The 26,262-nt window shown below is 32.2% G+C and overlaps 2 protein-coding genes across 4 annotated transcripts in view; one reads left to right on the top strand and one right to left on the bottom strand.

The window, feature by feature from the left end:
• The window catches only part of LOC125055159 (cullin-1), a 34,099-nt gene extending 16,384 nt beyond the window's left edge, over nucleotides 1-17,715 (bottom strand). The window contains exons 1-7 of one of the 3 annotated variants that reach the window (XM_047657431.1): nucleotides 17,461-17,715; nucleotides 15,495-15,671; nucleotides 3,848-3,930; nucleotides 2,665-2,764; nucleotides 2,106-2,198; nucleotides 1,697-1,843; nucleotides 521-667 (exon numbers count right to left, since the gene is read on the bottom strand). In XM_047657431.1, the coding sequence (XP_047513387.1) occupies nucleotides 521-667; nucleotides 1,697-1,843; nucleotides 2,106-2,198; nucleotides 2,665-2,764; nucleotides 3,848-3,930; nucleotides 15,495-15,557 (633 nt within the window). In that variant the 5' untranslated portion in view covers nucleotides 15,558-15,671; nucleotides 17,461-17,715. Of the gene's footprint in view, nucleotides 1-520; nucleotides 668-1,696; nucleotides 1,844-2,105; nucleotides 2,199-2,664; nucleotides 2,765-3,847; nucleotides 3,931-15,494; nucleotides 15,672-17,194; nucleotides 17,353-17,460 lie in introns of those variants that run through there. The other 2 variants (XM_047657433.1, XM_047657432.1) reach the window with 2 other exon arrangements.
• A 1,214-nt stretch (nucleotides 17,716-18,929) lies between these two features.
• Nucleotides 18,930-23,225, top strand: LOC125055460 (LHFPL tetraspan subfamily member 2a protein). Its single transcript, XM_047657924.1, has 5 exons — nucleotides 18,930-19,286; nucleotides 19,706-19,824; nucleotides 20,087-20,197; nucleotides 20,384-20,497; nucleotides 21,110-23,225. Exons 1-5 carry the CDS (start codon nucleotides 19,111-19,113, stop codon nucleotides 21,250-21,252), a joined length of 663 nt encoding a protein of 220 aa, XP_047513880.1. The 5' UTR covers nucleotides 18,930-19,110; the 3' UTR covers nucleotides 21,253-23,225.
• The last annotated feature ends 3,037 nt before the right edge of the window (nucleotides 23,226-26,262 follow it).

Genomic DNA, 26,262 nt, shown 5'->3' with positions numbered 1-26,262 from the left:
ACTCTTTTTCTTTTCCTTCTCTTATAAATTAATTAGCTTGTCTCATCTGGTTCCCTCCGTGAATAAGTGAGTCATGTCGAGAGTAATAACTATAGTCAGTCGTATTTTTAATTAGACGAAGTCAAATGACGTTTACGGTGTTGTCAGTTTTTAATGAAATTAAAATAGTGTTGTGACAAAGTGAATGATTGAAAAAACTCCTGAATTAATGATCGGTGATGGCACTAGTCACCACGCCGCGCTTTGTACTAAGACGTCAAAAAACTGATTGTAGTTACATACTACTAGTACCTAACTTCTATCAGAGCACTTTTATACAATTTTAAAATGGAAATAATATTATTTTATAGTTTGAAATGATTAACTGAACTATCTAATTGAACAAGAACTGAACGTATCACTATTACTTTAAACATGGCAACATTATTTTACAAAGTGACATTAGCTACTGTCAGTTGGCTTCGTCTAATTAAAAATATGACAATAGAAAATGAGTTCTATAAAAAAACAGCATACTTACGCCAGAAACAAGTCTAGTGTTGATCGTCTCTCCATTCCGCTCACGTTCTATCAATTTCAGAACAGCGTTCGTCACCTGCTTGTTGAGGCACTTGAAAAGGTTGTCGCGCCACGTCACTAAAGCCAGTTGGTATATTTCGTATATACCCTGAAAATGGTTAATATTGAGTCCTATAAGTATTTTTACTACGTACCTTATTGAAACCGCCATTGCATTAATTGTGTTTTTCCTAAATTTCTCAAAAATACTTTTAAGCATAGCTTCTATCTCGGGCCTCGAGCGTGGAGACCGAATCCAGAAATTCCGTAACGAAAAAAACCTTACGCGTTAGAGCGGGACAGAACGCATACTGCGTATTCACATCTCTCTGACGAGATTGGTGCAGCCGGTGCGCGTTAGAGTGAGACAGACTACATAGGCGAGTTAGTCTGAGCCTGGTAGAGTGGTACATTGAATTAATTTATCAAAGAAAAAACTTCAATTAATATTAAAGAAAAAAAATACTGCATAAATAAATAATTATAATTGCATAAGTTGAAAAAAAAATTATACAATAGCTTTGTATAATTTTTTTACCGCGGCAGTCCCCGAGTGCTACACTTTTTTTAAGTATATTCTAACTTAGTCCGAGTTTCTTCAAAAATCAGTAGTCATTTTCATATATAGGTGAATACCTAACCTTTATGATGTCTAATATAGGTGTACCTAACAAATTATCGTCATTTCCTTTTCAGTTGATAGCTACTTGAAGATTTGTTTTAATGGAAATTCAAGGCAAGCATGTATGCTATAATATAGCATATATTATATTATCTTTTGCAATGCAGTCGGCTGGGTTGGAATTTAGTTGCATTGTCTCGATATTTGTTTGTGTTTGTAACTTTTTTTTTATTGTTTTTAAATAATTTTATTTTCTATTTTGATTGTTAAATTTTTGTTTTCTTCAGTGCGTCTAGCTGTCTCTACAATATATGGGTCCACTGAAAATCAGTGTTGCTGGTGACAAGAAGTTAAAGCTGGGTAGGAGTTGTTAGGTTTGAGATTTTGGATAATAGTATTTCTTTTATATATATATGTGTGTGTGCTTTAATCAAATGAACATTTTGTTTTCTTTCCTTGTATATGAAAAAACGAATCTGCCCCTTGTCTACCCCACAATCCATTTACAATACAAACCTTCCTCCCCTCCTCACACTCCCGTTTGACCCAATGCCTGTTGAGGTAAGCGCAAACGCCGTTCAACACTCGCGATGAGAACTGATACTCCTCCCACTGTTTTGTATAGAACGCCAACACATCTTCGCCCATCAGATCGGAGCCATTCTGAATTAAAATACTTAGAATTTTAATATTTCCCTGCTACTTCATAATACTATATTTATATTTTCATTACTGAAAACTACGAAGTAATTAGTAAAATAATATTTTGCCGTATTTACTTCATCAAATAGAGAGCACGGGAGACGTTTTAGTTAGTACTCATCTGTCCCTTTTCATCACAGCTCACACACAATGTGACAGTAAGAGACAAATGTATTCTATATCAAAACTGTAAAGGATAATAATTAATACATAAAGATTATACCTTCAATAAATTGACGAGATACATCCTCAGAAACTCCCGTAGCCTCTTGTACAGCTCCAAACCGACTAGTTGCGCACCTCCCGCCACTTGGTTCTGGAATTTCGTATAAGTTGTGGCGGCGATATTATTATGGGTCATAACTCATAATATACGTAGGGTAGCTTAGCGTTAAGTTAATGTTAAGAGAAAGAAGTCAACGAACGATCAACGTGATTTAAACAAACACAAATACTCTGATTTTTTATTCCGTAGAATTCTGACATTTCTCCACCGAAAAACGGAAAAATTTGACTTATTTGAGGGCAATAAAAAAAATGCTACGTATTTTTTCTGTTTTACCTACAAAAAGACAAATCTAAATATTTGCTTACTCAAGTAACCTGATACAAAAATAACAAATATTTCAATATCACGAACAATATATCGAATTAACTTTAATTACTTTATTTTATTCTTTAGCTGGCATCACTGCCTACTAATTCCAGGTAGTCAAAAAATTGGATTTTCTTGGAGAAAGGAACTTTTTCAGCATTTGGATTATAAACATCATGGAATATACCTGTTTTTTAGGCACCGTTCCACTTGGCCGACTTGTATAGCTTGTCTTCCCACTGGAACCACTCTGCTGATGAACTGATGTACAATAGTTATATACATGACTGATTTACGATAAGGAATATTATCACGAATTGCTGTGTCAGTGTCTCGGGGTGGACTGCGGTGCGCAGTGGAGAGCTGGAGCACTGATGTGCGCCGGCCCGTAATAACAATTAGTTATGTAAAACATTAAATGTAATTTTATCAATTTTTTTTTAAATGGATCACTTGGCATACAATAAAATATATCGTGTTCATTTTAAACTCATGTTCTATATACATTTTCGTGATAAAATGAATTCAAAGTGTCAAAAATTGGCTATGTTTGGATATTTTCTATCGAGCGAAGTTATTTAAATCTTTCAAAATGTCAAATAAATAATCTTGACTAAGACTTGACTCCACCATATATTTTGACGTGATAACGTCTTTAAAATCGTTTTAGTCGGGTGACATGTTCAGAAACTTGTGTCACACCAAAACCTCACGAGCGCGATCGCAGGTATAACGAGAGAGAGACGGACCGATCTCCCGTCTCATCTCGAGCGCTGCCAGTCATTCCGTGAATGTATGAAGAAAAATGTATATCATAGTCGAATAAGTAAACTTGTCATTTTACACCCGAAATTTATCATCAAAAGTGTGAATAAAACGATAGATGTAATTTAAAATTTGAAAAAATTGTTATCTTCATTAATTCCTTACTTCCCAAAAACTTATATCACCAATAAGACGTTATCACGTAAACATCTCGATTGTAAACCTACTTTACAAACAACCAATATTTTTTTTTTCATTTGCCTTACTTCAAGAAACGATGACGAAAAATGGAAAGAATTTTTCGAGTTTGGCGACCAGATAGATCCTTAAACGGCAAAGCTCTCGCGAGCCATCTGGCAATAAGTGTCCATGGGCGGTGGTATAACATGTAGCCTCCTGCCTATTTGCCGTTGCTCTATAAAAAGCCTCGATACCTAAGAACCTTTTTCAAGTTTGAATTTCGAATAGTGGGTGATTTGAATTGAAGGTTAATGAAATGCGGAGGGGCCACATGCTAAACTGAACCCTATGAGTAATAGGAATACAATTTTGAGTGTGTTTCAATCTCGATAGGCAGTGTTTTATATTCGTTTTAAAAAGGATACGTATATAAGTCCATGTATCTCAATTTTGACATCTGTTGTCGTTTGTATACTTGTTCGATTCCTTCCCTTAAGTCGCCCCATATCTGAAAACCAAACATAAGATTTAGTTTTTGAACCAAAATTCTCGTTTTTGCACACATTTTAAATATGGAAATTTGCTAAATGATAAATGATAAATGTACATGCAGCGTATTATGCTAAACACGAAAATATAGATATTAAAGATATTCCGTTGGTAAGAAAACGCTATTTTCCATTTCCTAAATACGTCCTTAATAAAACAGTTTTCGGTTACGAAATAAAACTATCATCACGTTATTTAAAAATTTGTGACATCAAAATTATGGCTATTGATAGAACTGTGAAATGAAAATTGTTCAAGAACCTTGCAAACATTTTCTTTCATACATACAAAATGAGAGTTAAAAAATCGAACATGAGACAAGTTTTTTTAATACCCACATTTGGACGTAAAAAAGAATCTCATTCAAATAAATAATTCAATAAAAATAACAAATAATAATCATTAATCATAAATTAAAATATGCGTAAACGCTGACGTAATTGACCTTTAATTAATTAAAAATTATATTTTTAGACTACCCTCATATGATTTGTTTTTTTAAATTTAATTTGAACGATAAAACTCGAATATCGCGTGCATTACAGTCTTCATTGTTACGGTTGAGCGTTAATATGCTTGTATGAAACCGTTATAATCCATATAATCCATCCGGCATATCACTCATATTGATATTTAAGATCAAAGTAGGTATTACTTAACTACTATAGCTGATATCATTCTACGTTGCTTATTCAAACAATTTTGCTTTTTGTACTTGTATAGTTGATATTATAAAGTGTATGGCTGTTAATGTCGTATTAATGTGAAATAATCGTTAGAAGGCCTTTACAATGCAACTGTTGTGCTCATTGGCTCTCTACAGAACTTAAGAGTGTTCAGAGTCTCAGATACAACGCCTTATGTATTATACGCATTGTCGTATCACGTGCCTCCGAAAGTAGCAGGGAACCGACCCATACCAGAATCTCAGCTATTTAGAGAGATGGAGTAGCAATGCCTGAGTAGTTCCTTAACCTATCTAAGGCCGTCTTAGATAAAGTTCTGGGGTTCGATCTGGCATTCTACCACGGCCTAAACGACATAACTTTTACACTCAATACTTCCGGTGCGACATACAACCCTAGTACGAATGCTATTTCTTCTTCGGATATATAAAATAAAATAATAAATAAGTGGCGCTACAGCCTCTTTAGGTCTTGGCCTCAGATTTCTGAATCTGTTTCATGATCATTTTTTAAATCTGATAGGCAAGTAGGTGATCAGCCTCCAGTGCCTGACACACGCCTATTTGGGTATAAGACATGTCGGTTTCCTCACGATGTTATCCTTCACCATTCGAGCAAACGTTAAATGCGCACATAGAAAGAAAGTCCATTGGTGCACAGCCGGGGCTCGAACCTACGAACTCAGGTATGAGAGTCGCACGCCGAAGCCACTAGGCCAACACTGTTCTTCGGATATATAACATATAAAAAAAAATGTCATTTTTTAATCTGTAGCAACTCAAAATGTATCTGCAGCATTGTGTAAAATTTATTCATAATTCATTTCTTAAGACGATAAAATCGAATATTGTTGTCACGTATATATATGGAATAAGTACGAAAAGAATTTGAGTAAATAATTTAGCCAACTACTTCATGAATATATCGTGTAGTCTAATCTCTAGTTATTGTTATATAAAGTAGCTTGTAGTTTAGGAGGCAAACGAGCAGGAGGCTCGCAAGTGCGTTGCCGGCCTTTTTGACCAATTTGGTCGTAGAGACAAGAAAAACCCCAAAATGGTAGGTCGTATGGAGGTCTGTGGATAGACTTTTGTATGAAAATTACAGTTGACGAAAGCTCGATTTCAACAGTTAATTATTTCAACAGATTTTATCTTACACCAGTTTTTTAAATAATTTAAAAAAGTTGTTTGGTATGTTTTATACATACATATGTATATTTTAATGTTATTTGTACGGTTTTACTTACTTTTTTGGTTTACATTGATTATCAAATATGAGTGAAAACTTGGTAAAATGAAACGACAAAGAGCATTTTATTCGTCGCCAAAAATGGATTGTCTTCGTAGGGTTTGGTTATTGGGATGCAGATAGAAGATCGATCGATTGTCACGGTCTGATCTCAGATAATTTTCAATCTGAGATTGTGGATTAATTATTGGGTTCGGGCGTAAGTTACTAGTTACTACGCGCTAATATCTAAACTCTATATACATAGAATGCGGTTCCACCCGCATTAATTCGGTCGCAGCATCGTTCTATAGCTTTTCTCAGTAAATAGACTTATAAATGCAAAAAGATTTTTTTTGTTAGACTTTACTTTTTTGTAGATATTAATGTCGTCTATAAAACTGTATTAGGTACATCACTATGCCCTATTGTCGCAGTAGTTTCTGCAGCGTAAGCGATTTAGAAAATTTTATTAGTCTTTTTCACATCTTTGGTTATAATAACGTTATATCATACATATTAGAGATAACATAGATCCCTAACAGTAATATAATTTGTCCTCTTTATTATACACTAGAAGACTCAACAAGCGTTGCTGGGGCAAAGGTTTTTGTTATATGTATTATATAGTATTAAACTATTCAAAGGAAACGGTAGGAGAACAAGTCATGGGGATCTACATGCTTTTTTGGTGGATATGCCATTAAATTGTAGCTTATATGAAACGTTGGTATATTCCACACAGCGCCATCTGTTAGAGTTGTGTCAAATAATAAACAAATAATTTGCAATAAAATTACATTGCGGGTATAATTTGAGATATAAGATATCCTATTTTTTAAGTTGTATCAAACTACACACGGTGTGCAAATTTGATTGATATCGATTCGGTAGTTTAGGAGTCCATAGCGGAGAAACAACGTGACACGTAATTTATATATACATATATTAAGATATAAAATGACGTCACAATACTAACATCGATATTCTGCTATTTATGCAACGAAGACATATAAGTGGACAGAAAACCTCTTAGCTATAATATTAATTTGCTATCAAGACTAATTAATTATGGCTGCATAATTAATCCTATTTATTTGTATAACTGGATTTTTAGTTTCGGTTTACTTAATAATATTTTAAATTTAAAAACGTATACTGTATACATCTATAGCCGATATAAACGCTGTTATAATATTCTCTTGTTGACGGCTGAAACGTCAAATTGTGTTAGTAAAAATAATAAAAGGATGATCGAATGAGTACGTAAAGCTGTCTTAGCCCTGCACCGATACCTACCTGCCAATTGCGAGAGCGATTGCGATCTAGACTACAAATGTCTAGTCTTTGTACCGGGTTATAACAAGGTTACGACATGAACGCTATGGATTTTGAGAGGATTAAACAGAAATTGCCAATACAAAAACGTAAGGATCGCTATTGGTTACACAACGTAGGGTCCTAACCACTAGACCGACACGGCCCGTTCTCGACAGAAAAGGCCCGTAGGAGGCCCGGACATGTCCTTACGGATCCGGATGATCCAATCACCGTAGCTAACGCCAAATTAAAAACCAAATAATATTAAAAATTAGATTAGGGTAAAAAACCTTCACCGGGGAGGGCGCGGACCTTTCCTCCGTAATTAGCTCAGTCCAGTGAACTTCCGTCCTGCCCTTCAGGCGATTGACCACCTCGTGACGGCACAAACCGAGGACCGAGTCTCGTAGGAGACGGCCTTGCGCCAGCCACGGGAAAACAGCGAGATTTCATTCACGGAACGAACCATTGCAGTATTATCTTCTTAATATATATAAATTACGTGTCACGTTGTTTGTCCGCTATGGACTCCTAAACTACAGAACCGATATCAATCAAATTTGCACACCGTGTGTAGTTTGATCCAACTTAAAAGATAGGATAGCTTACATCTCAATTTATACCCGCAATGTAATTTTATTGCAAATTATTTGTTTATTATTCGACACAATTCTAACAGATGGCGCTGTGTTGAAAGTTCCACATAAGTTAAGTTTCACATAAGCTACAATTTAATGGCATAGCCACCAAAAAGCATGGAGATCGCCATGACTGTTGTTTTCCTGCCGTTTCCTTTGAATAGTCTATGTAATATAACAAAAACCTTAGCCACAGCAACGCTTGGCCGAGTCTGCTAGTATTATATATATATACAACAGCGCATTATGTGTCTCCGCACGAGATATAAATTAATATATAAATGGTCCGTCTCTATAACTCGCGACTTAGGTACTTTGTAACCTAGTAATATATTACTTTAAAGTTAATAAAACTCCCGACACGACAAGACATGAAATTGTTCAGCCAATTTACATAAAACTTAGTAGCCCTTTATACAAAATGATCTGGTTAAAATCTATTGAACAATACAAACTGAGCCTTATATTATGTAACATAAGCTACAAATTTATATTATTCGGCAAAAATTGCCGTTATTAAAAATAAAATCTAAATATAATAATCGCGAATCTGGGCCGATATATGAGGTTTTTATTCAATAAGATTTACTTGGCAACGTGCCAACGCATAAAAATACTTACAAAAGTACGATATATTAATTTTTATTAGCTTATGAGCTTTGAATAACACTATACTCGTGAAACTTTACGTAGTTTTTGAGTAGAATTTAATAATAAATAATCAAGTAATTTTGAATCTTGGTCTATTAGATGGAATCTGTTTTTTTATGCATTGTGTATCACATTAAGGTTTTCGAGTCTAGGCAGTTTTCATTTAAGAGCAAGTGTTAATTGCGAATACATCTTAACTTTAGGGAGAATTAATTGGTTAAAGATATACTTAAAATCCATCCGAATATCTTAATTATCAAAATAATACTAAACCACAAACAAAATTGTAGTCTACGACTACATATTTCATTCCTTTTTTATTTTTAAAACGCTGGCAATTAATTTCCTGTCCTCAAACAAAAAAAAAAGTTTGACACGTTGAATTTTCACCTATACCAGCTCTGTGAATATATATAGATAATCTACATGTCTAGTTAGTAAAAATGCGATACTGTATCCTAAAACTACGTTTAACATACGGTTCATTTGAATAACTATAACGGGACACGGGATGCGAGTGAAAGTTGCATGTGATTGAAAACGGCAGATGTTCAACCGGCGAACGGTCAAATCGTTAACTATACGCTTTACTGAATAAAACAAAGTCCTGACATTTTCTGACTGCACAGTAAAATCGACATTATTATTAAATTCAAACTCAATATATCTTTATTCATGTAGGTAAACAAAAGGTAAAGTACACTTATGAATTGTCAGAAATAAGTTAAATTAATTGTTCTACATTTACTACCAGTTCGCAAGTCAAGGGCGTAGAGCGGGTTAGAAGAACTGGCAAGAAACTCTCCGCCGATCTTTTTAATCGCCAAGTATTGTCATACAAATTGTTTGTACTGGAGCAAATCAATCCCAAGGATTAGGATCATTTAAGTATTCCTCAAATTTATAAAAAGCTTTATTGATTATTTTTCGTCTAACGAGGTCTTTGAATTTATTTAGTGATAATTCTCTAATTTTGCTTGGGAGTTTGTTGTAAAAACGAATACAATTTCCGCGTGACTGAATGGAATTGCATAATTAACGGAAAATAACCTATCGGAATGCCATTTGGCTGGGTTGGGAATTTAGTTACATTGTCTCATGTTTAATTTATAATTTGTTTAGTTTCAAGATAATATAAAAAAATATATTGACTTAACAACTATTCTAATTTTTAACTTATCATTTTATTTTATTAACTACACACCATTGCACAAGACTTCATTACTTACACTTCTAACTTTTACTAATATTATTATTTTTTTCTACTAAGTATTATTACATTCTTTTTCTTTACTTTTTTTCGACTGAGGCCAAACTAGCTGATGTGGCAGAATGACCAGGGCTGTGGAACATTCTGCTCCTTAGCATAATGCTGAGCCAGGGCCAATTACCGCCACAGCACACACGCATTACACTTGAAACGAACCGAATGGGAAGAGGGAAAACATTTTTTATATTTTTTTAAATATATTTATTATATTTTTTATTTAATTTTTTTCTTTGATTATTGTTATATGTGTGTGTGTTTTTGTTTGTAATAAATGATATGTCTATGTCTAAGATTGTATGGCCCACTGTAAGTCAGTGTTTCTGGTGACAGCTGGACCCATCTTTGGTTATTGATTGTGGTTTTACTGTGTCTTAATAAAATATTTTTTATTTATCTTAAAAAAAAAATTTATGATGATATTTTGAATTGTTTTATGGTGGTTAAAAAAGTACAATTTCAGTCCCATAACCACATCGGGAGCACTATTAGATAGTTTCATTATTAAAGTTACAATGCTTATATATATAATAGGCTGATGTTAATCATAATTTAATGACATGCAACAACATATTATAACCAGTGTTTAATGACACTTCCTAATTCCTGTTAAGTATTAATCTTAGTGAAAGTATTATGTTTCGCTTTCATAACCCAACCTATCAGCGTATTAGGTTTTGTACATTTGAAAAGCCTTTTTTTTAACTTTTAAAAAATAGTGATATCTTCGCACGCTAGGATTTATTTCCATTACATTAAATGTACACGACTGTAACAGATGTTATGGATTTTTTTTTTTTGTTTTGTTGAGTAGTTAAGGTTTCTGGGGAGAAATTGATTATCCAAATATCCAGTTCAGTGCCTTTACTATACCAGAACTAATACTCATTTGATATGTAATTTTTAATAGGAATTACTTTAATGGCTTTATTATTATTACAAGTATTTCGCAACTAGTCGTAAATCTAAGTTTTGTCACGTTTTTTTCTTAAATATGGCCTTCTTAAGGGTGACGCTTTTCGAAAATTGATTAAAATTATTTGTTATTTGAATTTCAGGTCTTCTTAATGTTTTGAAAATTTACTTCTTGTGTTTCGTTAACATTTAGTAATATCTTCCTCAAACCTTCTTTCTTAAGTGAATTATTATATTTCATCATAGGAAGTTTAGAAAAGGCAAGGGGAAGCACAAAAAACGTTGGGAAACACTGTTAACTGTAACAATATCTAGATATTTAAAAAAGTATAACAGATCCCAAGTACTCACTTTATAATATTTAGTTTTAGTATAGCTTTCAAGGGGAAGGTGATTAAATTTTTAAAGTTTCTTAAAAGCGTTGGAGAGTATTTAGACCATACATTTTGACAACAATTATAAATAACTTAACTGTTATATATGATAATTAGTATGACATTTGCCTATTTTTATATGGCTATACGTTTTTTGACGTGATAACGTCTTTAAAATCGTTTTAGTCGGGTGACATGTTCAGAAACTTGTGTCACACCAAAACCTCACGAGCGCGATCGCAGGTATAACGAGAGAGAGACGGACCGATCTCCCGTCTCATCTCGAGCGCTGCCAGTCATTCCGTGAATGTATGAAGAAAAATGTATATCATAGTCGAATAAGTAAACTTGTCATTTTACACCCGAAATTTATCATCAAAAGTGTGAATAAAACGATAGATGTAATTTAAAATTTGAAAAAATTGTTATCTTCATTAATTCCTAACTTCCCAAAAACTTATATCACCAATAAGACGTTATCACGTAAACATCTCGATCGTAAACCTACTTTACAAACAACCAATATTTTTTTTATAATTTATCAATCTTAATGTCTAAAAAACTATCTTTGCACATAAACGCTTTATTTATTTCTTAGTACAATAAAAAAAAACATACAAAATAAAAAGCAATAATAAGATAACTTGCCACTTGATTAAGATTGGACAAACAACTTTATACATATAGTATATATGTACATATATACCTACTATATATAGTGATTACATTTACCATCCGCTGACGTAGACGCTAAACTAGGCCTTACAGTTAGTATTTCAAACCTGTAGGCCTTGCAATGCTCCCAAACGAATAAAATCTCAAGTGACGTTCATACAACTACGTATACAGGTCACGTATACCGTTTTACTAGATATACCTTAGGTATCACAAAGACGGCAGTGTATGTTGTTTTTTTTTTATTTAGTATTTTTTTTTATGTAATAGGAGGCAAACGGGCAGGAGGCTCACCTGATGTTAAGTGATACCGCCGCCCATGGACACTCACAATGCCAGAAGGCTCGCAAGTGCGTTGCCGGCCTTTCAAGAATTGGTACGCTCTTTTCTTGAAGGACCCTAAGTCGAATTGGTTCGGTAATACTTCAGTGGGCAGCTGGTTTGTGGTGCGCGGCAAAAACTGCCTTAGAAAACGCTCAGTTGAGGACGACGGACGTCGAGGTGATACATACGGATGTTATTCTGTATTTTGCCTTGACGTCCGATGATGAAACTCAGCTGCAGGTATTAGACCGAACCACTCCTCTGAACACTCTCTATGGTAAATGCGGTAGAAGATGCAGAGAGAGAGTGTAGTAATATTCTATTATGTTTAGGTTAGATTTGATAACATTTTATGATTTTGAGCTTTTAAGTATTAGTGCGTTGTAGAATTAAATCGCAAGATTCCTTGGTGTTTTGGTAAATTGAGGGTAAGATTCAGAAACAAGACTTAGCGCTAAGTGTGACTCTCGTACGTCAACAATTGATTGGATTTTGACATATGGGACTCATGGTATAAGTCACTTTTATTCATTTATGTATACTTCATTGCCATAATACACATAATTATACATATAAAAAATAAAAAAAAGTAAGTAGGTTACATAAGTTATTAGGCAACGGGCGGCCTTATCGCTAACAAGCGATTTCTTCCAGGCAACCCTAATAAGGAACAATATTTTTTTTTTAATCTCACCAGTCGAGACGTATCGCTATATTAGTATAGATATGACTCACGAAAGTTAACAAAGTAGGGGATTTAGAGGAGCCATACTACGCGCTAAATCTTGACCTGGTCTCAGATTTCTGAATAATTATTGATAAATATTCCTCAAGGTGATAAGACTACCGTGATTGATACGACGTCGATTCTAAGACAAACCTTCCCAAGACGCAAGATATCACACATGGAAAGAAGAGAAACAAAACTGAACTGCTCTTTGCCGCTACGCCAATACTGCTCGTTCTTATATTATGTTAACACAATAATTAACTTAAAGACGACATTACATTACAACAATAGCATGTCTCTGCTCTAGATATTTTCTTAGTCGTTAAATATTTAATTACTTATAGGAGACTAACGGCCGTACCGAGAGCATCACGAGCTCGTTCTCTTTAATGTAAATGTGTATTCAACAGAGCAACTGTAGGGAATTTACCACAGCGTTAAATAACAACTGATTAAAGGAAGAATACGGCAAACGCCCGAACCCAATAATCAATCCACAATCTCAGAAATCAATCTAAGATCAGACCGTGACAGTCGCTCCAACTCCATCCCAATAACCAAACCCTACGAAGACAATCCTTTTTTGGCGACGGATAAAATGCTCTTCGTCGTTCCATTTTACCGAGTTTTCACTCATATTTGATAATCAATGTAAACCAAATAAAGTAAATAAAACCGTACAAATAACATTAAAATATACATGTGTATATTTAAAACATAATGAACAGTTTTTTTTTTATAATTTAAAACTGGTGTAAGTTAAAATCTGTTAAAATAATTAACTGATGAAATCCAGCTTCCGTCAACTGTCATTTTCATACAAAGACACGGATACGACCTCCCATGGATAGCTTGTATCGACAGATAGCTATTACAATCCATCGATTGGTTATTGGCACATATTGGCATTGTTAAAACATTTGGATAAAGATTACTATCTCAGATGGTGGATTATTGATTGAGATAGGTTATTGGGTTCGGTCGAGAGACCTTTCTAAGCTTCCGTCTGGATCTATGGTGAACTTAATTCAATAATTACTTAGCTCAACTAATCTTAAATGCTTATGACTCTGAGTACTATTTGAATGTTTATTGAAATATGTTCGGAAGGACCATTTTTGCATAATACAGGTTACTGCAAATGACGTTTTAATTAAACTCAGTTAGGTAACGTGGAAACAAAAAGATTACAGTTAGCTAACTGTGTCGGTAAAACAAGTACCAAACACGTAACTGACACCAAAACAGCGATATTATTGAAAAAACGCTTGATTTTGTGACGTCTATTGAGAACTGATAAGGACAAAATAATCAATAGCTATTGGAGGGTTATATATATAAATAACAACATAAACTAATCAAAAAAAATTAAAATAGCATTTTGAGGGTACAAATGAATTTAGTATACGTACAATAGACAGTAATATAAATGAGTTAAATACATTTAAACACATAAATAGAGAATTTCCAAATCAGGAGACGTAATAAAAACTTCGATTTAAAGCTCATACTACAAGATACTTTAAATTATTAATTTTACGACTTATTTTTTCAATACGCTATAACTACATTTTTACAAATGGCGTTCACACGTAGCTTACCGTGAGAGGAAAATTGTTGGTCACAATGATCCCATGTCATAGAATATATTAATCTTGATTTTAAAAAAGAAATATTCATTCTGCAGCATCATTGATGATAAATAAAAATTGTTTGTTATCATCAACATGTTATAAAAATTGAGCTCTTTATTTGTAAATAAATTTATGTTTACCACTTGACCAACTTGATGGAATAGGTTAATGTACCATAAGTAATATAAACATAATTTTTTTTAAATGTTTATTTAATAAATGGCGGTTTTTTTAAGTTATTTAAAACTTTGATGGAACCTAGTAATATCTGATAGAATACATTAGACAAAGTAATTTACAAAATTTAATGGACTTCAAGTGCCCATTAACATTGTTTACCTACATCACAGAGTCTCAAAAACAACTGAACCAATATTGATGAAACTGGATATTGTTCCCTAAGTTAAAAAAAACTAGTCTTAATAAATTGTGGTTATACATAGAATTACATAAGAAATTTAGTACATGTGCTTGAAAGCCAAAATAGATCAACAAACTGATTACATCCTTTGTTGAAGTGGATTAAAAAACCATTCAAATACATTTTGTATTTGTAAAAAACTGTTCTTGAATATGTAAAAAGCAACAAACACCCACACAAGTTAGTTCCATATTAGGAAACATACAAGAATAACTGAACTCTGATTAGTAATACATCCCAATACAATATAAAAAAGTATTACTGGTTCCAATTTTAATATACTTAAAACAGACTAAATTACACAAGTCCTCTCAAAAGCTCTGTGTTCAATTGGCCATGGCAAGTACAAATTTATTTTTAAGGGAACTTAGGTTAATACTAGAGACTCATATGTTCCGAAGGTACATACATCACATGTATTAAAAATATAAAGGTACATTAATTATGAAAATACCTCTCAAATCTGATGGCGATAAGTCTCACTGGGGTGTTGGATGTTTTTCTTTATTTCAGTATGAGTATACCAATTATGATATTATTTGTGTTTTGTGAATCTCTTGGAATCTCAGTTGGTATATAAGGTTGTATTGTTATTTAAAAGGAAAATGTCACAGACTAATAGTCTGTATTTAAATTGTTTTTAAAAGATAAAACATACCTGATCCAAGTCAATCTGTCTCAAAGGTGGTGGAGGCATGTTAAGACGGTTCTGTCCGCTCATTATATAACACACTAGCACTATAAACACTATCCACTCACTATACACTATACGGAAGATGGATTACAACTATTTACAGCATAGCTTGGTCAAACTGTCTTGTGCTTCTAGGACTGTCTGAAACAAAACACACATAACATAGAAACAAATATTTAATTTTTATTTCATCAACCATTAAAATAAAAATATTTATAATAAACACAATAATTTTCAGCATAAACAGTTGACACATTATACAATCTACTAAGCAGATGATATTTACTATAACAAGCAACTAAAATAAAACCACAAAGAAGTTTTATCTCATAATCTGTTTATGTATGGCTTCATTGAAAAGATCTTATGTGATCACCCTAAACCTAGGTATTATAAGAAGACTTAAAAGTTACCCAAAAGAATCCAAGTATAGAGCAATTAAAAAACAAAATAAGCCAATCTATGACTTTTCTATTTCTATATTTACACCAAATATATTATGTTTAAACATGTATCAAACATATCTGCATATGGTATGTAACCCAAATGTACAGGATCAGTTTAAAAAGTTTTATTTGAATCAACATACTACAGAAAAAAATCCATAATTTTCAGGAAACCTACCCTCTTTTCCTAGGGTTTAATTAGGTTCTTAATTGTGAAAATAACCTATGAAATATAGCAGCAAAACTTTTATATAAATACATTATAATCACAATAAAGCAAATAATAACATTTGTTAACTTGGAACTTAGATATAAGATAGAATAAATTAATATTATCTGGTAAGTATAAGTATTGCAGCAATAAATAATTTTTATTGTAGCAATAATAATTTATTTTTTTTGCTCTAATTCAAGATTACTAATTATTATTTAACCAACCTACAATTCATAGTCTTCCTTGGCACAATTAAAATGAAATCAGTTTATTTCAACACAATGTCAAGGCTATGTCTTTGTTTGATAATTACTGAATAGACCATTAATTAGCATTTAGGTTAAATAGAGCTATCATAATATTGGGTTTAAGTTTACTATTTAAATCATATCAAATCCTGTTACCTTTGTTAAATTATACTTTCTATTTGTTTATTATTTGTGTGATTCTTATTACAAAGTATACTGCTTTTGTATAGCAATGTACACACAAAAAATTTGAAAATAAAGTCATTTTAAATATTTTGATGTTTCTTATTGTTTTCTACTTTGAAAACATCAAGGTTGGAGAGTTTGTTCCACGAAAATTTAATTAATATTATTATCTTCTTTTATATACAAGTGAGTGTGTGTAAATAACAAGTTTTTCATACTAACATTTGCACAACACTTACATAATTTGTATTGATGTTAAGCATCAAGCTTTTCAAGTTATTTCTGCATTATAAAGACAAAAAGCAGGTATTTCTGTATTTACAAATTACCAAACAATGTTTAATCATGCATTAACTGTGCCAATATTATCATATTGTTTTGTTTTAATGTAAGAAAGTTTACATCAAACTTATCACGCAGTAGGTAGATTCTATCCGCGTATTTTTTTTACAACGGGAAATCGTCACACGAACAATGATTAAAAAGTAAAAGTCTATTCGACAAAGAGATTTTGCAATCAACAAGGGCAAACGAAACATGTTTTTTTTCTTATCCTTAGCTAAGACGTACCAGATTCGTATAAATACAGATCACAGCTATGGCACTGATTTGAACACGCGAAAACCATAAAAAATTAGTTTTTTACAAATATCAGACTTTTTCATGTTATTCTATCGCTTTTTATGTCGAATACAATTGGGCATCATCTAAATTTACAAGACTTGTCATTATTTATTGTCAGTCTGCTATTATAATACAACAAAACGAAATAGAATACTAAAGACTTGTTTCGTTTAGAACTAAGGGATATCACAATTTGTTTAGATTATACTTACGTAGCAAACACCCGTTTTACACTGTCATCGACCACATTTCACTTCAAACACAAAATGATAAAAAAGTAATATATTTTTCCGTTGCAATATCTTCTAGTGAAGAATAAATTGCATTTACTTTAATAGTTCTGTATAAAGTTTAATTGGCTAGAAACATTTCACGTACATTCAAATCACGTTAGAATACAAAGAAAAAGAAAATAAGAGCGAACGCCTAATTATGCCAATATTTGAGAAATTGTCCATTGGTATTAGTCAATTGTCACTTGAGAAGCTATTGATTTTCGGTATTGACACTAGGTGTCGTTCTTATTATTGGTATAAAGATGCGTTCAATATGACACAAGTTGTATATTTTTTTTAGATTTTTTATTACTCAAATAATCAATATATAATAAAAGAATATAATAATAAATATTAATTTAAAAAATTATAAAATAAGAATAACTTTGAAATATGCATTAGGGTACAATTCAGAAACTATAGTGCTTTTCATGAAAGAAGTCCCGCGGATATTTTTGGAACTAAATTTGACAGGTCGGCAATGTTGTCATTCGTCGATGTTATCAAGTTCGTTTGTTGTGGTAGATTTTTGTGAATTTTTAACTAGCTTAGTGCATTTTAAATATTGATTACAATGCCAAAAGTTGTAAAAAGTTCGGCTCGAGAAATGATATTAAAGGTGAAAGAGTTCTGTGAAGCGGCACATAAGAATCAAGGTGTTTTAATACAACTAAACAATGTTCGGAAGAGAATTGCCGCCATAACAGGTACTTTTTAGAGTTGCCATTTAATATTTTTTTGCTGTATTGATGGGACTTTTATGATATAAATTAGTTTTTGCGACAAAATTCAACAAATACATAACGTGATGAAACTAGGTAACTGAAATTAAAACATATATTACATAAGCATTATAAACTTAAAGTTATTATTATTTTTAATTGTTCATAATTTAATTGCAGGTGTGTCAGAAATAACTGTAACAAGAATTACAAACGAAGGTATAACAGCGGTGTGTACTTCGAAAAAAATTGTAACCCAACAATTATGCAATAAAACTCTGAATAAAAAATTGTATTGCTTTTCTTTACCCTATTTTCTCATCTTTTCCCTGTAAGTAGGTAGAACACCGCTAATATAAGTAAATAAATATATAGTTTTTACATAACAGAAATATTGTTTCATCGAAGTATACAGAAAATAATATTACTTGATAAATTACATCTGCTAAATGTAAATAAAATAGGTAAATTTTTTACTCATAAATGGCAACATTACGTCATGCGATTGCAGCGCCGCGTCTGGGGGACTTCTTTCGTGAAAAGGACTATAGACTTAGCACGAACTTTGAATTTCGTATCCGAGTCAGAAGTCTCGTATACAATAAATTATTGACATTGACAATACATTGAATCCAAATGTCAAATTGAAATTTTCAATGACAATCATGCTGATTGCTGATTGAATTTTGAACGAATTTCATTGTTTTCATTTGTATCGTGATACGTGAGTTGTATATGAGGATTGAGAGGTAGAACTGGAAGTTGTAAGCGTTCTACCTTTTTATTGTCTTATCCTCTTAACAGTTTTTAAGAAACTTATTGTATACTGTTTACAAGAAAACGAAATTAGAATAATTAATAAGCTATGTGTTATGTTATTATAACCGGCCGCAGTCTAGCATGGCTGCTGATAAGTTTGGCTGCTTTTATGCTAATTTTGACCGGTGTTATGACGCCTAAATGGTTGCTCGGCCAGCCAAACATAGTGAATGAAAACAATATTACCAGTTTTTATGTTCCCAGTGTTGGTATCTACAATAGGTTTGTATTCTCGTATTGGTGTCAGTTATTGTAACTCGACTTCCTTTTAAGATCAATTTATTATTATGTGGCCCTATGATATATGCGATCATTTCCTGATCTAAAGGGATCATTGCGCTTTTATCATGACTAAATTATTCAACTGATTTAAGTTAAAGGGAATGAAATATATTGTTATCACTATTATTTAGGTTTTTCATAAGTATGTTTTTCGTAAAAAAATTGATTTGGATTTGTTTCTTCTACTGTTATCTTGTTAAAGGTCATACATATAGATGTCTGTTAAAAGTTTTATGACATTTGGTTTTTAAAATTCATATTTAACACAGTTATAAATTGTCAAAACTAATTGTGTTATAATATTTTTAACTAATTACACCTTATTTTATATTTTTGTTTATGAGCCTTTAAATTTATAGATGTATACGTACAGAACATGACCGAAACCATTGTGCTCCATTCTCACTCTATGGACTTGCAACCGATTCATATGTGTATCCTACTCCTTGGAAGGCAGCAATGTTTTTTTTATCCTTTTGTAAGTATTTATCACTCTTGTGTTGCATATTAGAGGACCCATAAAGTTGATGGCAAACCTAATAGAAATATTAGATCAAAGAAACAGAACCTGATGGCACAAGTGTGTGTATAGACATTTCTGCTTTTGTAAGGGGGTTTTAAATGAAATATGCATACTATTCTTGCTTCTATCTCAATGTTTCACAGTTATCTTATGAAAAACAAAAGGTGACTAGGGTAGAAGTGGCATCATACAATCATAATATTAATACATTTTTCAGGTGCAGCTATCCAGTTTTCTACAGTACTTGCAGGAGTTTTGGCATGCTGTGTCCAATCTGTATTTAAAAAGAGTGTAATATCACTTGCAGGTGCCACTCAGGCATTGGGAGGTAAATTTACAATTGATTAAGAGATTAGTGGTTTTTGAATTTAAAAAATAATACTAAATACTATTTTTCGTTTTAATGAATTATTTTTTTAAAATAGAATTGATTACGTAAACAAAGTGTAGACAAAATACAAACAGACAAAGTGTATGTAGCAAGCACTAAATATTATTAATCATAATTTTTTAGGTTTGTTTGGTGTGCTGGGTATACTGCTTTATCCTTGGGGTTGGGGTGCTGCCCGAGTAAAGCGGCTTTGTGGTGAATACTCTGAGCCTTACATACCTGGGGACTGTTCTATTGGTAAGGCTTATAAAATACACAAATAAAAAATACAAATATATAGGATTACTAAGACATATTTTGGAATATGTACCTAAAGCTGGATGTTAATGATCATAATTCTACTTTTCACCTTAAGAGCTATTACGCACTGTCGACTTGTCGCCACGACGCGGCGAGTCGCCCAGTCGCTTGGGCGACCGACGACCAAGTGCGTAGACATCTATTTAAACTGTAGAAACTCACAGTCGCCAACGACCGAGTCGCCGGCGACAAGTCGACAGTGCGTAATAGCTCTAAAAGTATGGGAGTAGTTTGTTTGAAAATTGCAATAGTTGATTGGTACTTCTTCTGTGGCTTAGTGGATAAAGTACATGACATTTTATTCAAAGGTTTTGTGATAGTCAGAGTCAGTTGTCAAACATTTGTTTAACAATACCATAGATAGTAGTAATTCAAGAAACCTAATGTAGGATACATTTTAAATTGCAATTTTAATTGCCTCTGGCATTGAGAGTGTCCACGGGCGTCGGTTTCTATTAAAATCAGGTAAGCCTCCCGTCCGTTTGCCCTCCGTACTTTAAATAAAAATTATAATGACACCTTATTACATAATTTATTTGCTTTTTCCAGGTTGGGCCCTATACATGACAATACTCGGAGTGGGTCTAGTGTTTTTGGCAAGTGCTTTATCAAAGATAGCGGATAAAGCGGCTAATTCTGACAAAGTCCAGTTTAAAATGGATGAAGGGAAACAGCTGATTTGCCTAGCATGATACCTATAAGGTACTGGTGAAAATAGAAATACGGTTGGAAAGGCTTTTGGTGGTAATTAGTACTGGAACCAGTGTTAGTTTGACTCTTTTCACATTTATGAGAAATCTATGAAGTATCATTGTTGAATCACCCTTGTGGTTCCTACATTACTCTTTCAAACTTATTTATCTAATAGGTAACGGACTGTTACATTCATTATGTTGTCTTAAATTGTTTCAATACAGTGGAATCTCGATAGCTCTAATGTCAATGGAAATGCAAAAAAAAACGAGTTAACGAGTTTTCGACTTGAGAACTTCGAAATACATATGATTTAACTGCTGAAATTTCGATGAAGTATGGTATGACATATATCACAAGCTAAATAATTGACCAGGAATAGGAAAATAATAATAAGAGAGATCTCAGAAATCATATAATCATGAAAATACAAAATTTAAGTAAAAGGTTTCACAAATAAATCAATAAATAATAATGATTGAATTTATATAGTAAGCAATGAGCTGAAAATGTTAAAGTGTCATTTAAACTATTTTTTTTTTAATTTTTCTTAGAGCTGTGAAATGGATAATATAATTATTATACCATGCTGATTGGCAAATAGTGGGTTGTTGTTTTGAATCAAACTGAGCATATGACTGCATATCATTTGTCTTTAAAGACCGGCAACACACTCGTGAGCCTTCTGACAGTTCGCATTTAAATAAAAATAGTAATCTATGGCCAAAATATACTTTTATAGCCACTTATAGCCGTGTTGTGTTACCTTTGTGAGAAGCGTACCAACAATTGAATACGTCTATAGTTCCTACAGTTTCTATAATTCACAAATGGTGCTGTTACCAGGTGCATTTATACTTCTTTTCATTCTAGAATACTCATCACATTTTTGTGAACATTAGTGTAAGATTATAATCTATTGCATTGTCACATTAACCCCTTTATTTATTACTCTTGCATCTCTTGCTATTAAATTGTTTTTACCTTGTGACAAAAAGAGACATAACTTTAGTTAAAAATTTTGTAAATAAGGGGGTCCTTCCGTTTAACATATCCTATATTATGATTACTTCGGATATTACTTCTATTTGACAATTGACATTTAGAGTATGCAGTGACAGATGTCTATTGTCATTTTATTTATTTATAAAGTTTTTGATGCTCAAAAGTGATTTGATATTTTTTTTCTAGCTATTGCTAATTTTTGTACATCACATGTTTATATGTTACACAACCATTGTTATACCTATATATTTTGTATTCTAAACGTTTTATCAAAGGAGAAATAGTTCAATGTCGTGTCTCGTACATTATGACTCGAATATACAGACTGATTAATGGCTTCCATATATATTTTTTATACGAAAATATTTCTGTAATGCCTTAGTATACAAATCTACCAACATCAATATTTATAAACAAGAGTTTTGTTTAAATATTTTCTTGCAAAACTTATATTTGTATAAACTATTTATTAGTGATAAAGTGCTAATTTTTATTATAATATAAGAAGACTTTTAAGACAAAATTTAAAATGAATAATTATAGATTTTGTTATTTTAAATCATATTTAAATTTGCATACATATTTAACTTAAAATTTATGTAGTTGGCTATTGTAAACGGAAAAAGTCTTTGTTATTTGATTTAAAAAACAATATGTATTCAATTTTACATTAGTCCTCTTCGTATTCGAATATCATGGACACCTTATATAATTTTAAATGTTTTATCATTTATAATATGATAATAATTATTTTTTTAAATAATTGGAACATTTTGTAATTAATCAGGATCTAAATGTGCCATTATAAGTATTTTTAATTCAGGAGATTTAAGGGTAAGATTCAGAAACGAGACTTGTGATGAATTGTGACTCTTATGTCAAATCCAATTTCTTTTTGATGCACTGGAGTCAGAGCTGTCTCATTACTGAATGTTACTCTTCATAATCTTCAAGTTTCATAGTAGGACGAATTCAATTGCATATATTTTTTTATTGACGTATAATATTTATAAACATTTACATAACCTAGTAAAGATACAAGGTTTTTTCTTGGAGATTCTATAATCTATGTCAGTGACGATCACAAATGGCCATAATATTGTCTTTGAATTACGTCCGAAATACATTACGATACAAACGCGAATTTATTTACGAAACTCGTTGCAAATTTACGCATTTATAGTTTCTATCTCTTAAAAAGTTTTATATTTTTATTATTATTTTTATATTTATAAAAATTATGAACATTGCAATATAGGATTTCTGATATATATATTATATATGTTGTAACTGCGTCCGTACTGTGTAACTTATTGGAAGTTTAACATCAGATCACCACGAGTTTGTAGTTTCGATATATGTAGTTCTTTCAATATCCGTAGCGCTGATTGCAACATCAGGACATGGAAATCGATAAAAATCTCAAACAGTGGTTCTCTATTGCTTTTGCTATTGGGAGTCACGATGCACCGGCGCTGCTCGATAAAAACTTCATAGAAGTGACATTTTTTATTTTTTTATTTCATAATGTGTGAGATTTTTACAATACGATTTAGGTTTTCGTAATAAATAATATTGACTCTGGTCCTGTAATGAAGCTCGGAGTTGGGATCTAAACTTAAACAAAATTTAATTTTAGAAAAATTTATCAGTATTAAATTGGTTTCGTGTTTCATGTTATACTCATTTATTTTTGTATCTTATTTTACTATTTAGAATTGTATATGAGGCATTTTTTTATTTATTTTTTGAGCCGTAAATACAATGTGGAGCAGGTATAATGTATACGTTAATAAGGCTGAAGACTGCCATTATTTTTTAAATTAATACTTATTAAGAAATTTACTAGCGATTTTAGGCGGGAAATATTATTTTAATTCCTTTATTATGCGTTCTGTACCCTTAGTCTTTTAATATTGGCGCATAATTTATAGTAGCGTATAGTAGAAAAAAGTATTGTGTATTTTTGTGGAGTTATTGTACCGTATTTGAACAGGCACTGGCAATTAAAACGATATGTTTGCTAGTTTTTAGATACAATTTTATGGTATGCTTGACATTTCAAAAAAAATAAAGAGAAAGCTAAGGGTGCGGACGTAGATAAGTAGTCTATCTCATGTCAAATAGTCATCGGAATTTGACAGATGACAGGGTTCAAATGAACTTGTCAAATCTTAGCATATTAGCCATATTACAAACTTAGTCTTAAGAGTATTTTATACAAATTTATATTTTGCGACTTTTTGCATGTCTATACACTGTATTTGAATTATACATTTAGTATTGTGTATGAATTATACGTATAAAAAATAGATTTTGTTTTATTTTAAAATATGTCTGATACTTGGCATATTTGTGACAATCACTGAAGCTTTTCGCGTAGTAAAATATGTGAATCAATTTTAGCAATTAGTTCCCTGGTCGCGATGGATGGAGGTTTGTCTACATCGCGGTACTACATTACATTGCTACCTACCAAATAATTCGATGAAAACTGTTGTAGTTCCAGTAGTAAATAATAAATTAGGTAATGTTACAAATTTAAATAATTGGCCTAACTGACTCACCACAATCGTAGCAAAAGTGTTTGACAGTGTTCTTAAAACACACATAAATAAGTATTTACAGTTAAAGGACAGTTAGTTAGTGCCCGGGGTTGTCTACTAAACTTGCTATATATACTGTGTTTGAAGAGTGCTGTCAAATACTCCTGTTAACGCTTGGTTTGATGGCATTCTTGTGAACAATTTTTTCATTTACCTTTGTTTAGCACGTAATACTAAGGTGCAATAACACTCGTTAACTTATTCAAATGCTTTTCTTACTTGTCACTAGGCCCGTGGTATGAAGAAGTAGAATAGCCTCGTCATTCACGTGATGGTGGAGCCTTTGTGAAATTATTCTGGCGAAGTCCTCTACATCAAATTTCCCATGGAGGTCATCGACACGCAAACATAACCTTTTTTCTGTATACTCTACACATTAAGTACAGGGTCAACAAGCGCCCCGCTCTTGCAGCTTTGTGAAAACTATGGGTGGTAAAATTATTAAAAACTTCTCTAAGTATATTTTAAACTGCGCTTTAAAATTAATAAAGTTTTAGCGTTTTCCTTTATTTCCAAATAGCCTTAATGATTATATTTATTTATTTCTTAGTCCTACAGCTAACATAAAGTATAGATATAGGTACAACAAAACAATTATATTTAAAAACAGGTTTAAACATTTACGAATGTAAAAAATAAATGATAATTATTAAATAAAGACTAATCTTAATATATATATAAATTACGTGTCACGTTGTTTGTCCGCTATGGACTCCGAAACTACCGAACCGATTTCAATCAAATTTGCACACCGTGTGCAGTTTGATCTAATTTAAAAGATAGGATAGCTTACATCTCAATTTATAGCCGCAATATTACGTTATTGCAAAATATTTGTTTATTATTTGATAGTCACAATTCTAATAGATGGCGCTGTGTTGAAAGTACCAACGTTTCAAATAAGCTACAATTTAATGGCATTACCACCAAAGAAGCATGGTGGTCCCCATGACTGGTGTTCTCCTACCGTTTCCCTTGAATAGGTTACTGCTATCTAATATAACTAAAACCTTAGCCACAGCAACGCTTGGCCGGTCTGCTAGTATATATATATCTACTTATAATACCTACCTAATTCGGCTCGGCTGTGTGTTGGTCTGAATGTGAGGGTGTTTATATGAGGATGTGTATGTGCTCATGGCGAAGGTGATTTAGTGCTATGGATATTGTTAGTACTAGTTTTAAGCATATTCCGCGATAGCTTAAACAAGTCAAGCCTTAAATTTTGGTCGTTCCTGGGCTGCGCGATACAAAACTGAGTTTTCTGCATAATGTGTTGATGTGAGGAACGTAGAACAAGGCAGGGTTATTAATTCATCCTTCATAGGCAATTCATTTAGGATCTCCGCTAATAAGTTGTGGTCTAAGCTGCCCGACTTCATACGATTCACTACCTCC

This window comes from Pieris napi, chromosome 13 (assembly GCF_905475465.1).
Source record: "Pieris napi chromosome 13, ilPieNapi1.2, whole genome shotgun sequence".
Taxonomy (NCBI): domain Eukaryota; kingdom Metazoa; phylum Arthropoda; class Insecta; order Lepidoptera; family Pieridae; genus Pieris; species Pieris napi.
This window is presented reverse-complemented; position numbering and strand designations above follow the sequence as displayed.

What these genes read in the sequence shown, in the direction of transcription:
- LOC125055460 (XM_047657924.1), top strand. Translation starts at nt 19,111, where the DNA reads ATGTGTTATGTTATTATAACCGGCCGCAGTCTAGCATGGCTGCTGATA. An exon ending in TGCCACTCAGGCATTGGGAG is followed by an intron (nt 20,198 to 20,383) that starts GTAAATTTACAA and finishes ATAATTTTTTAG; the next exon opens with GTTTGTTTGGTGTGCTGGGT. An exon ending in ACCTGGGGACTGTTCTATTG is followed by an intron (nt 20,498 to 21,109) that starts GTAAGGCTTATA and finishes TGCTTTTTCCAG; the next exon opens with GTTGGGCCCTATACATGACA.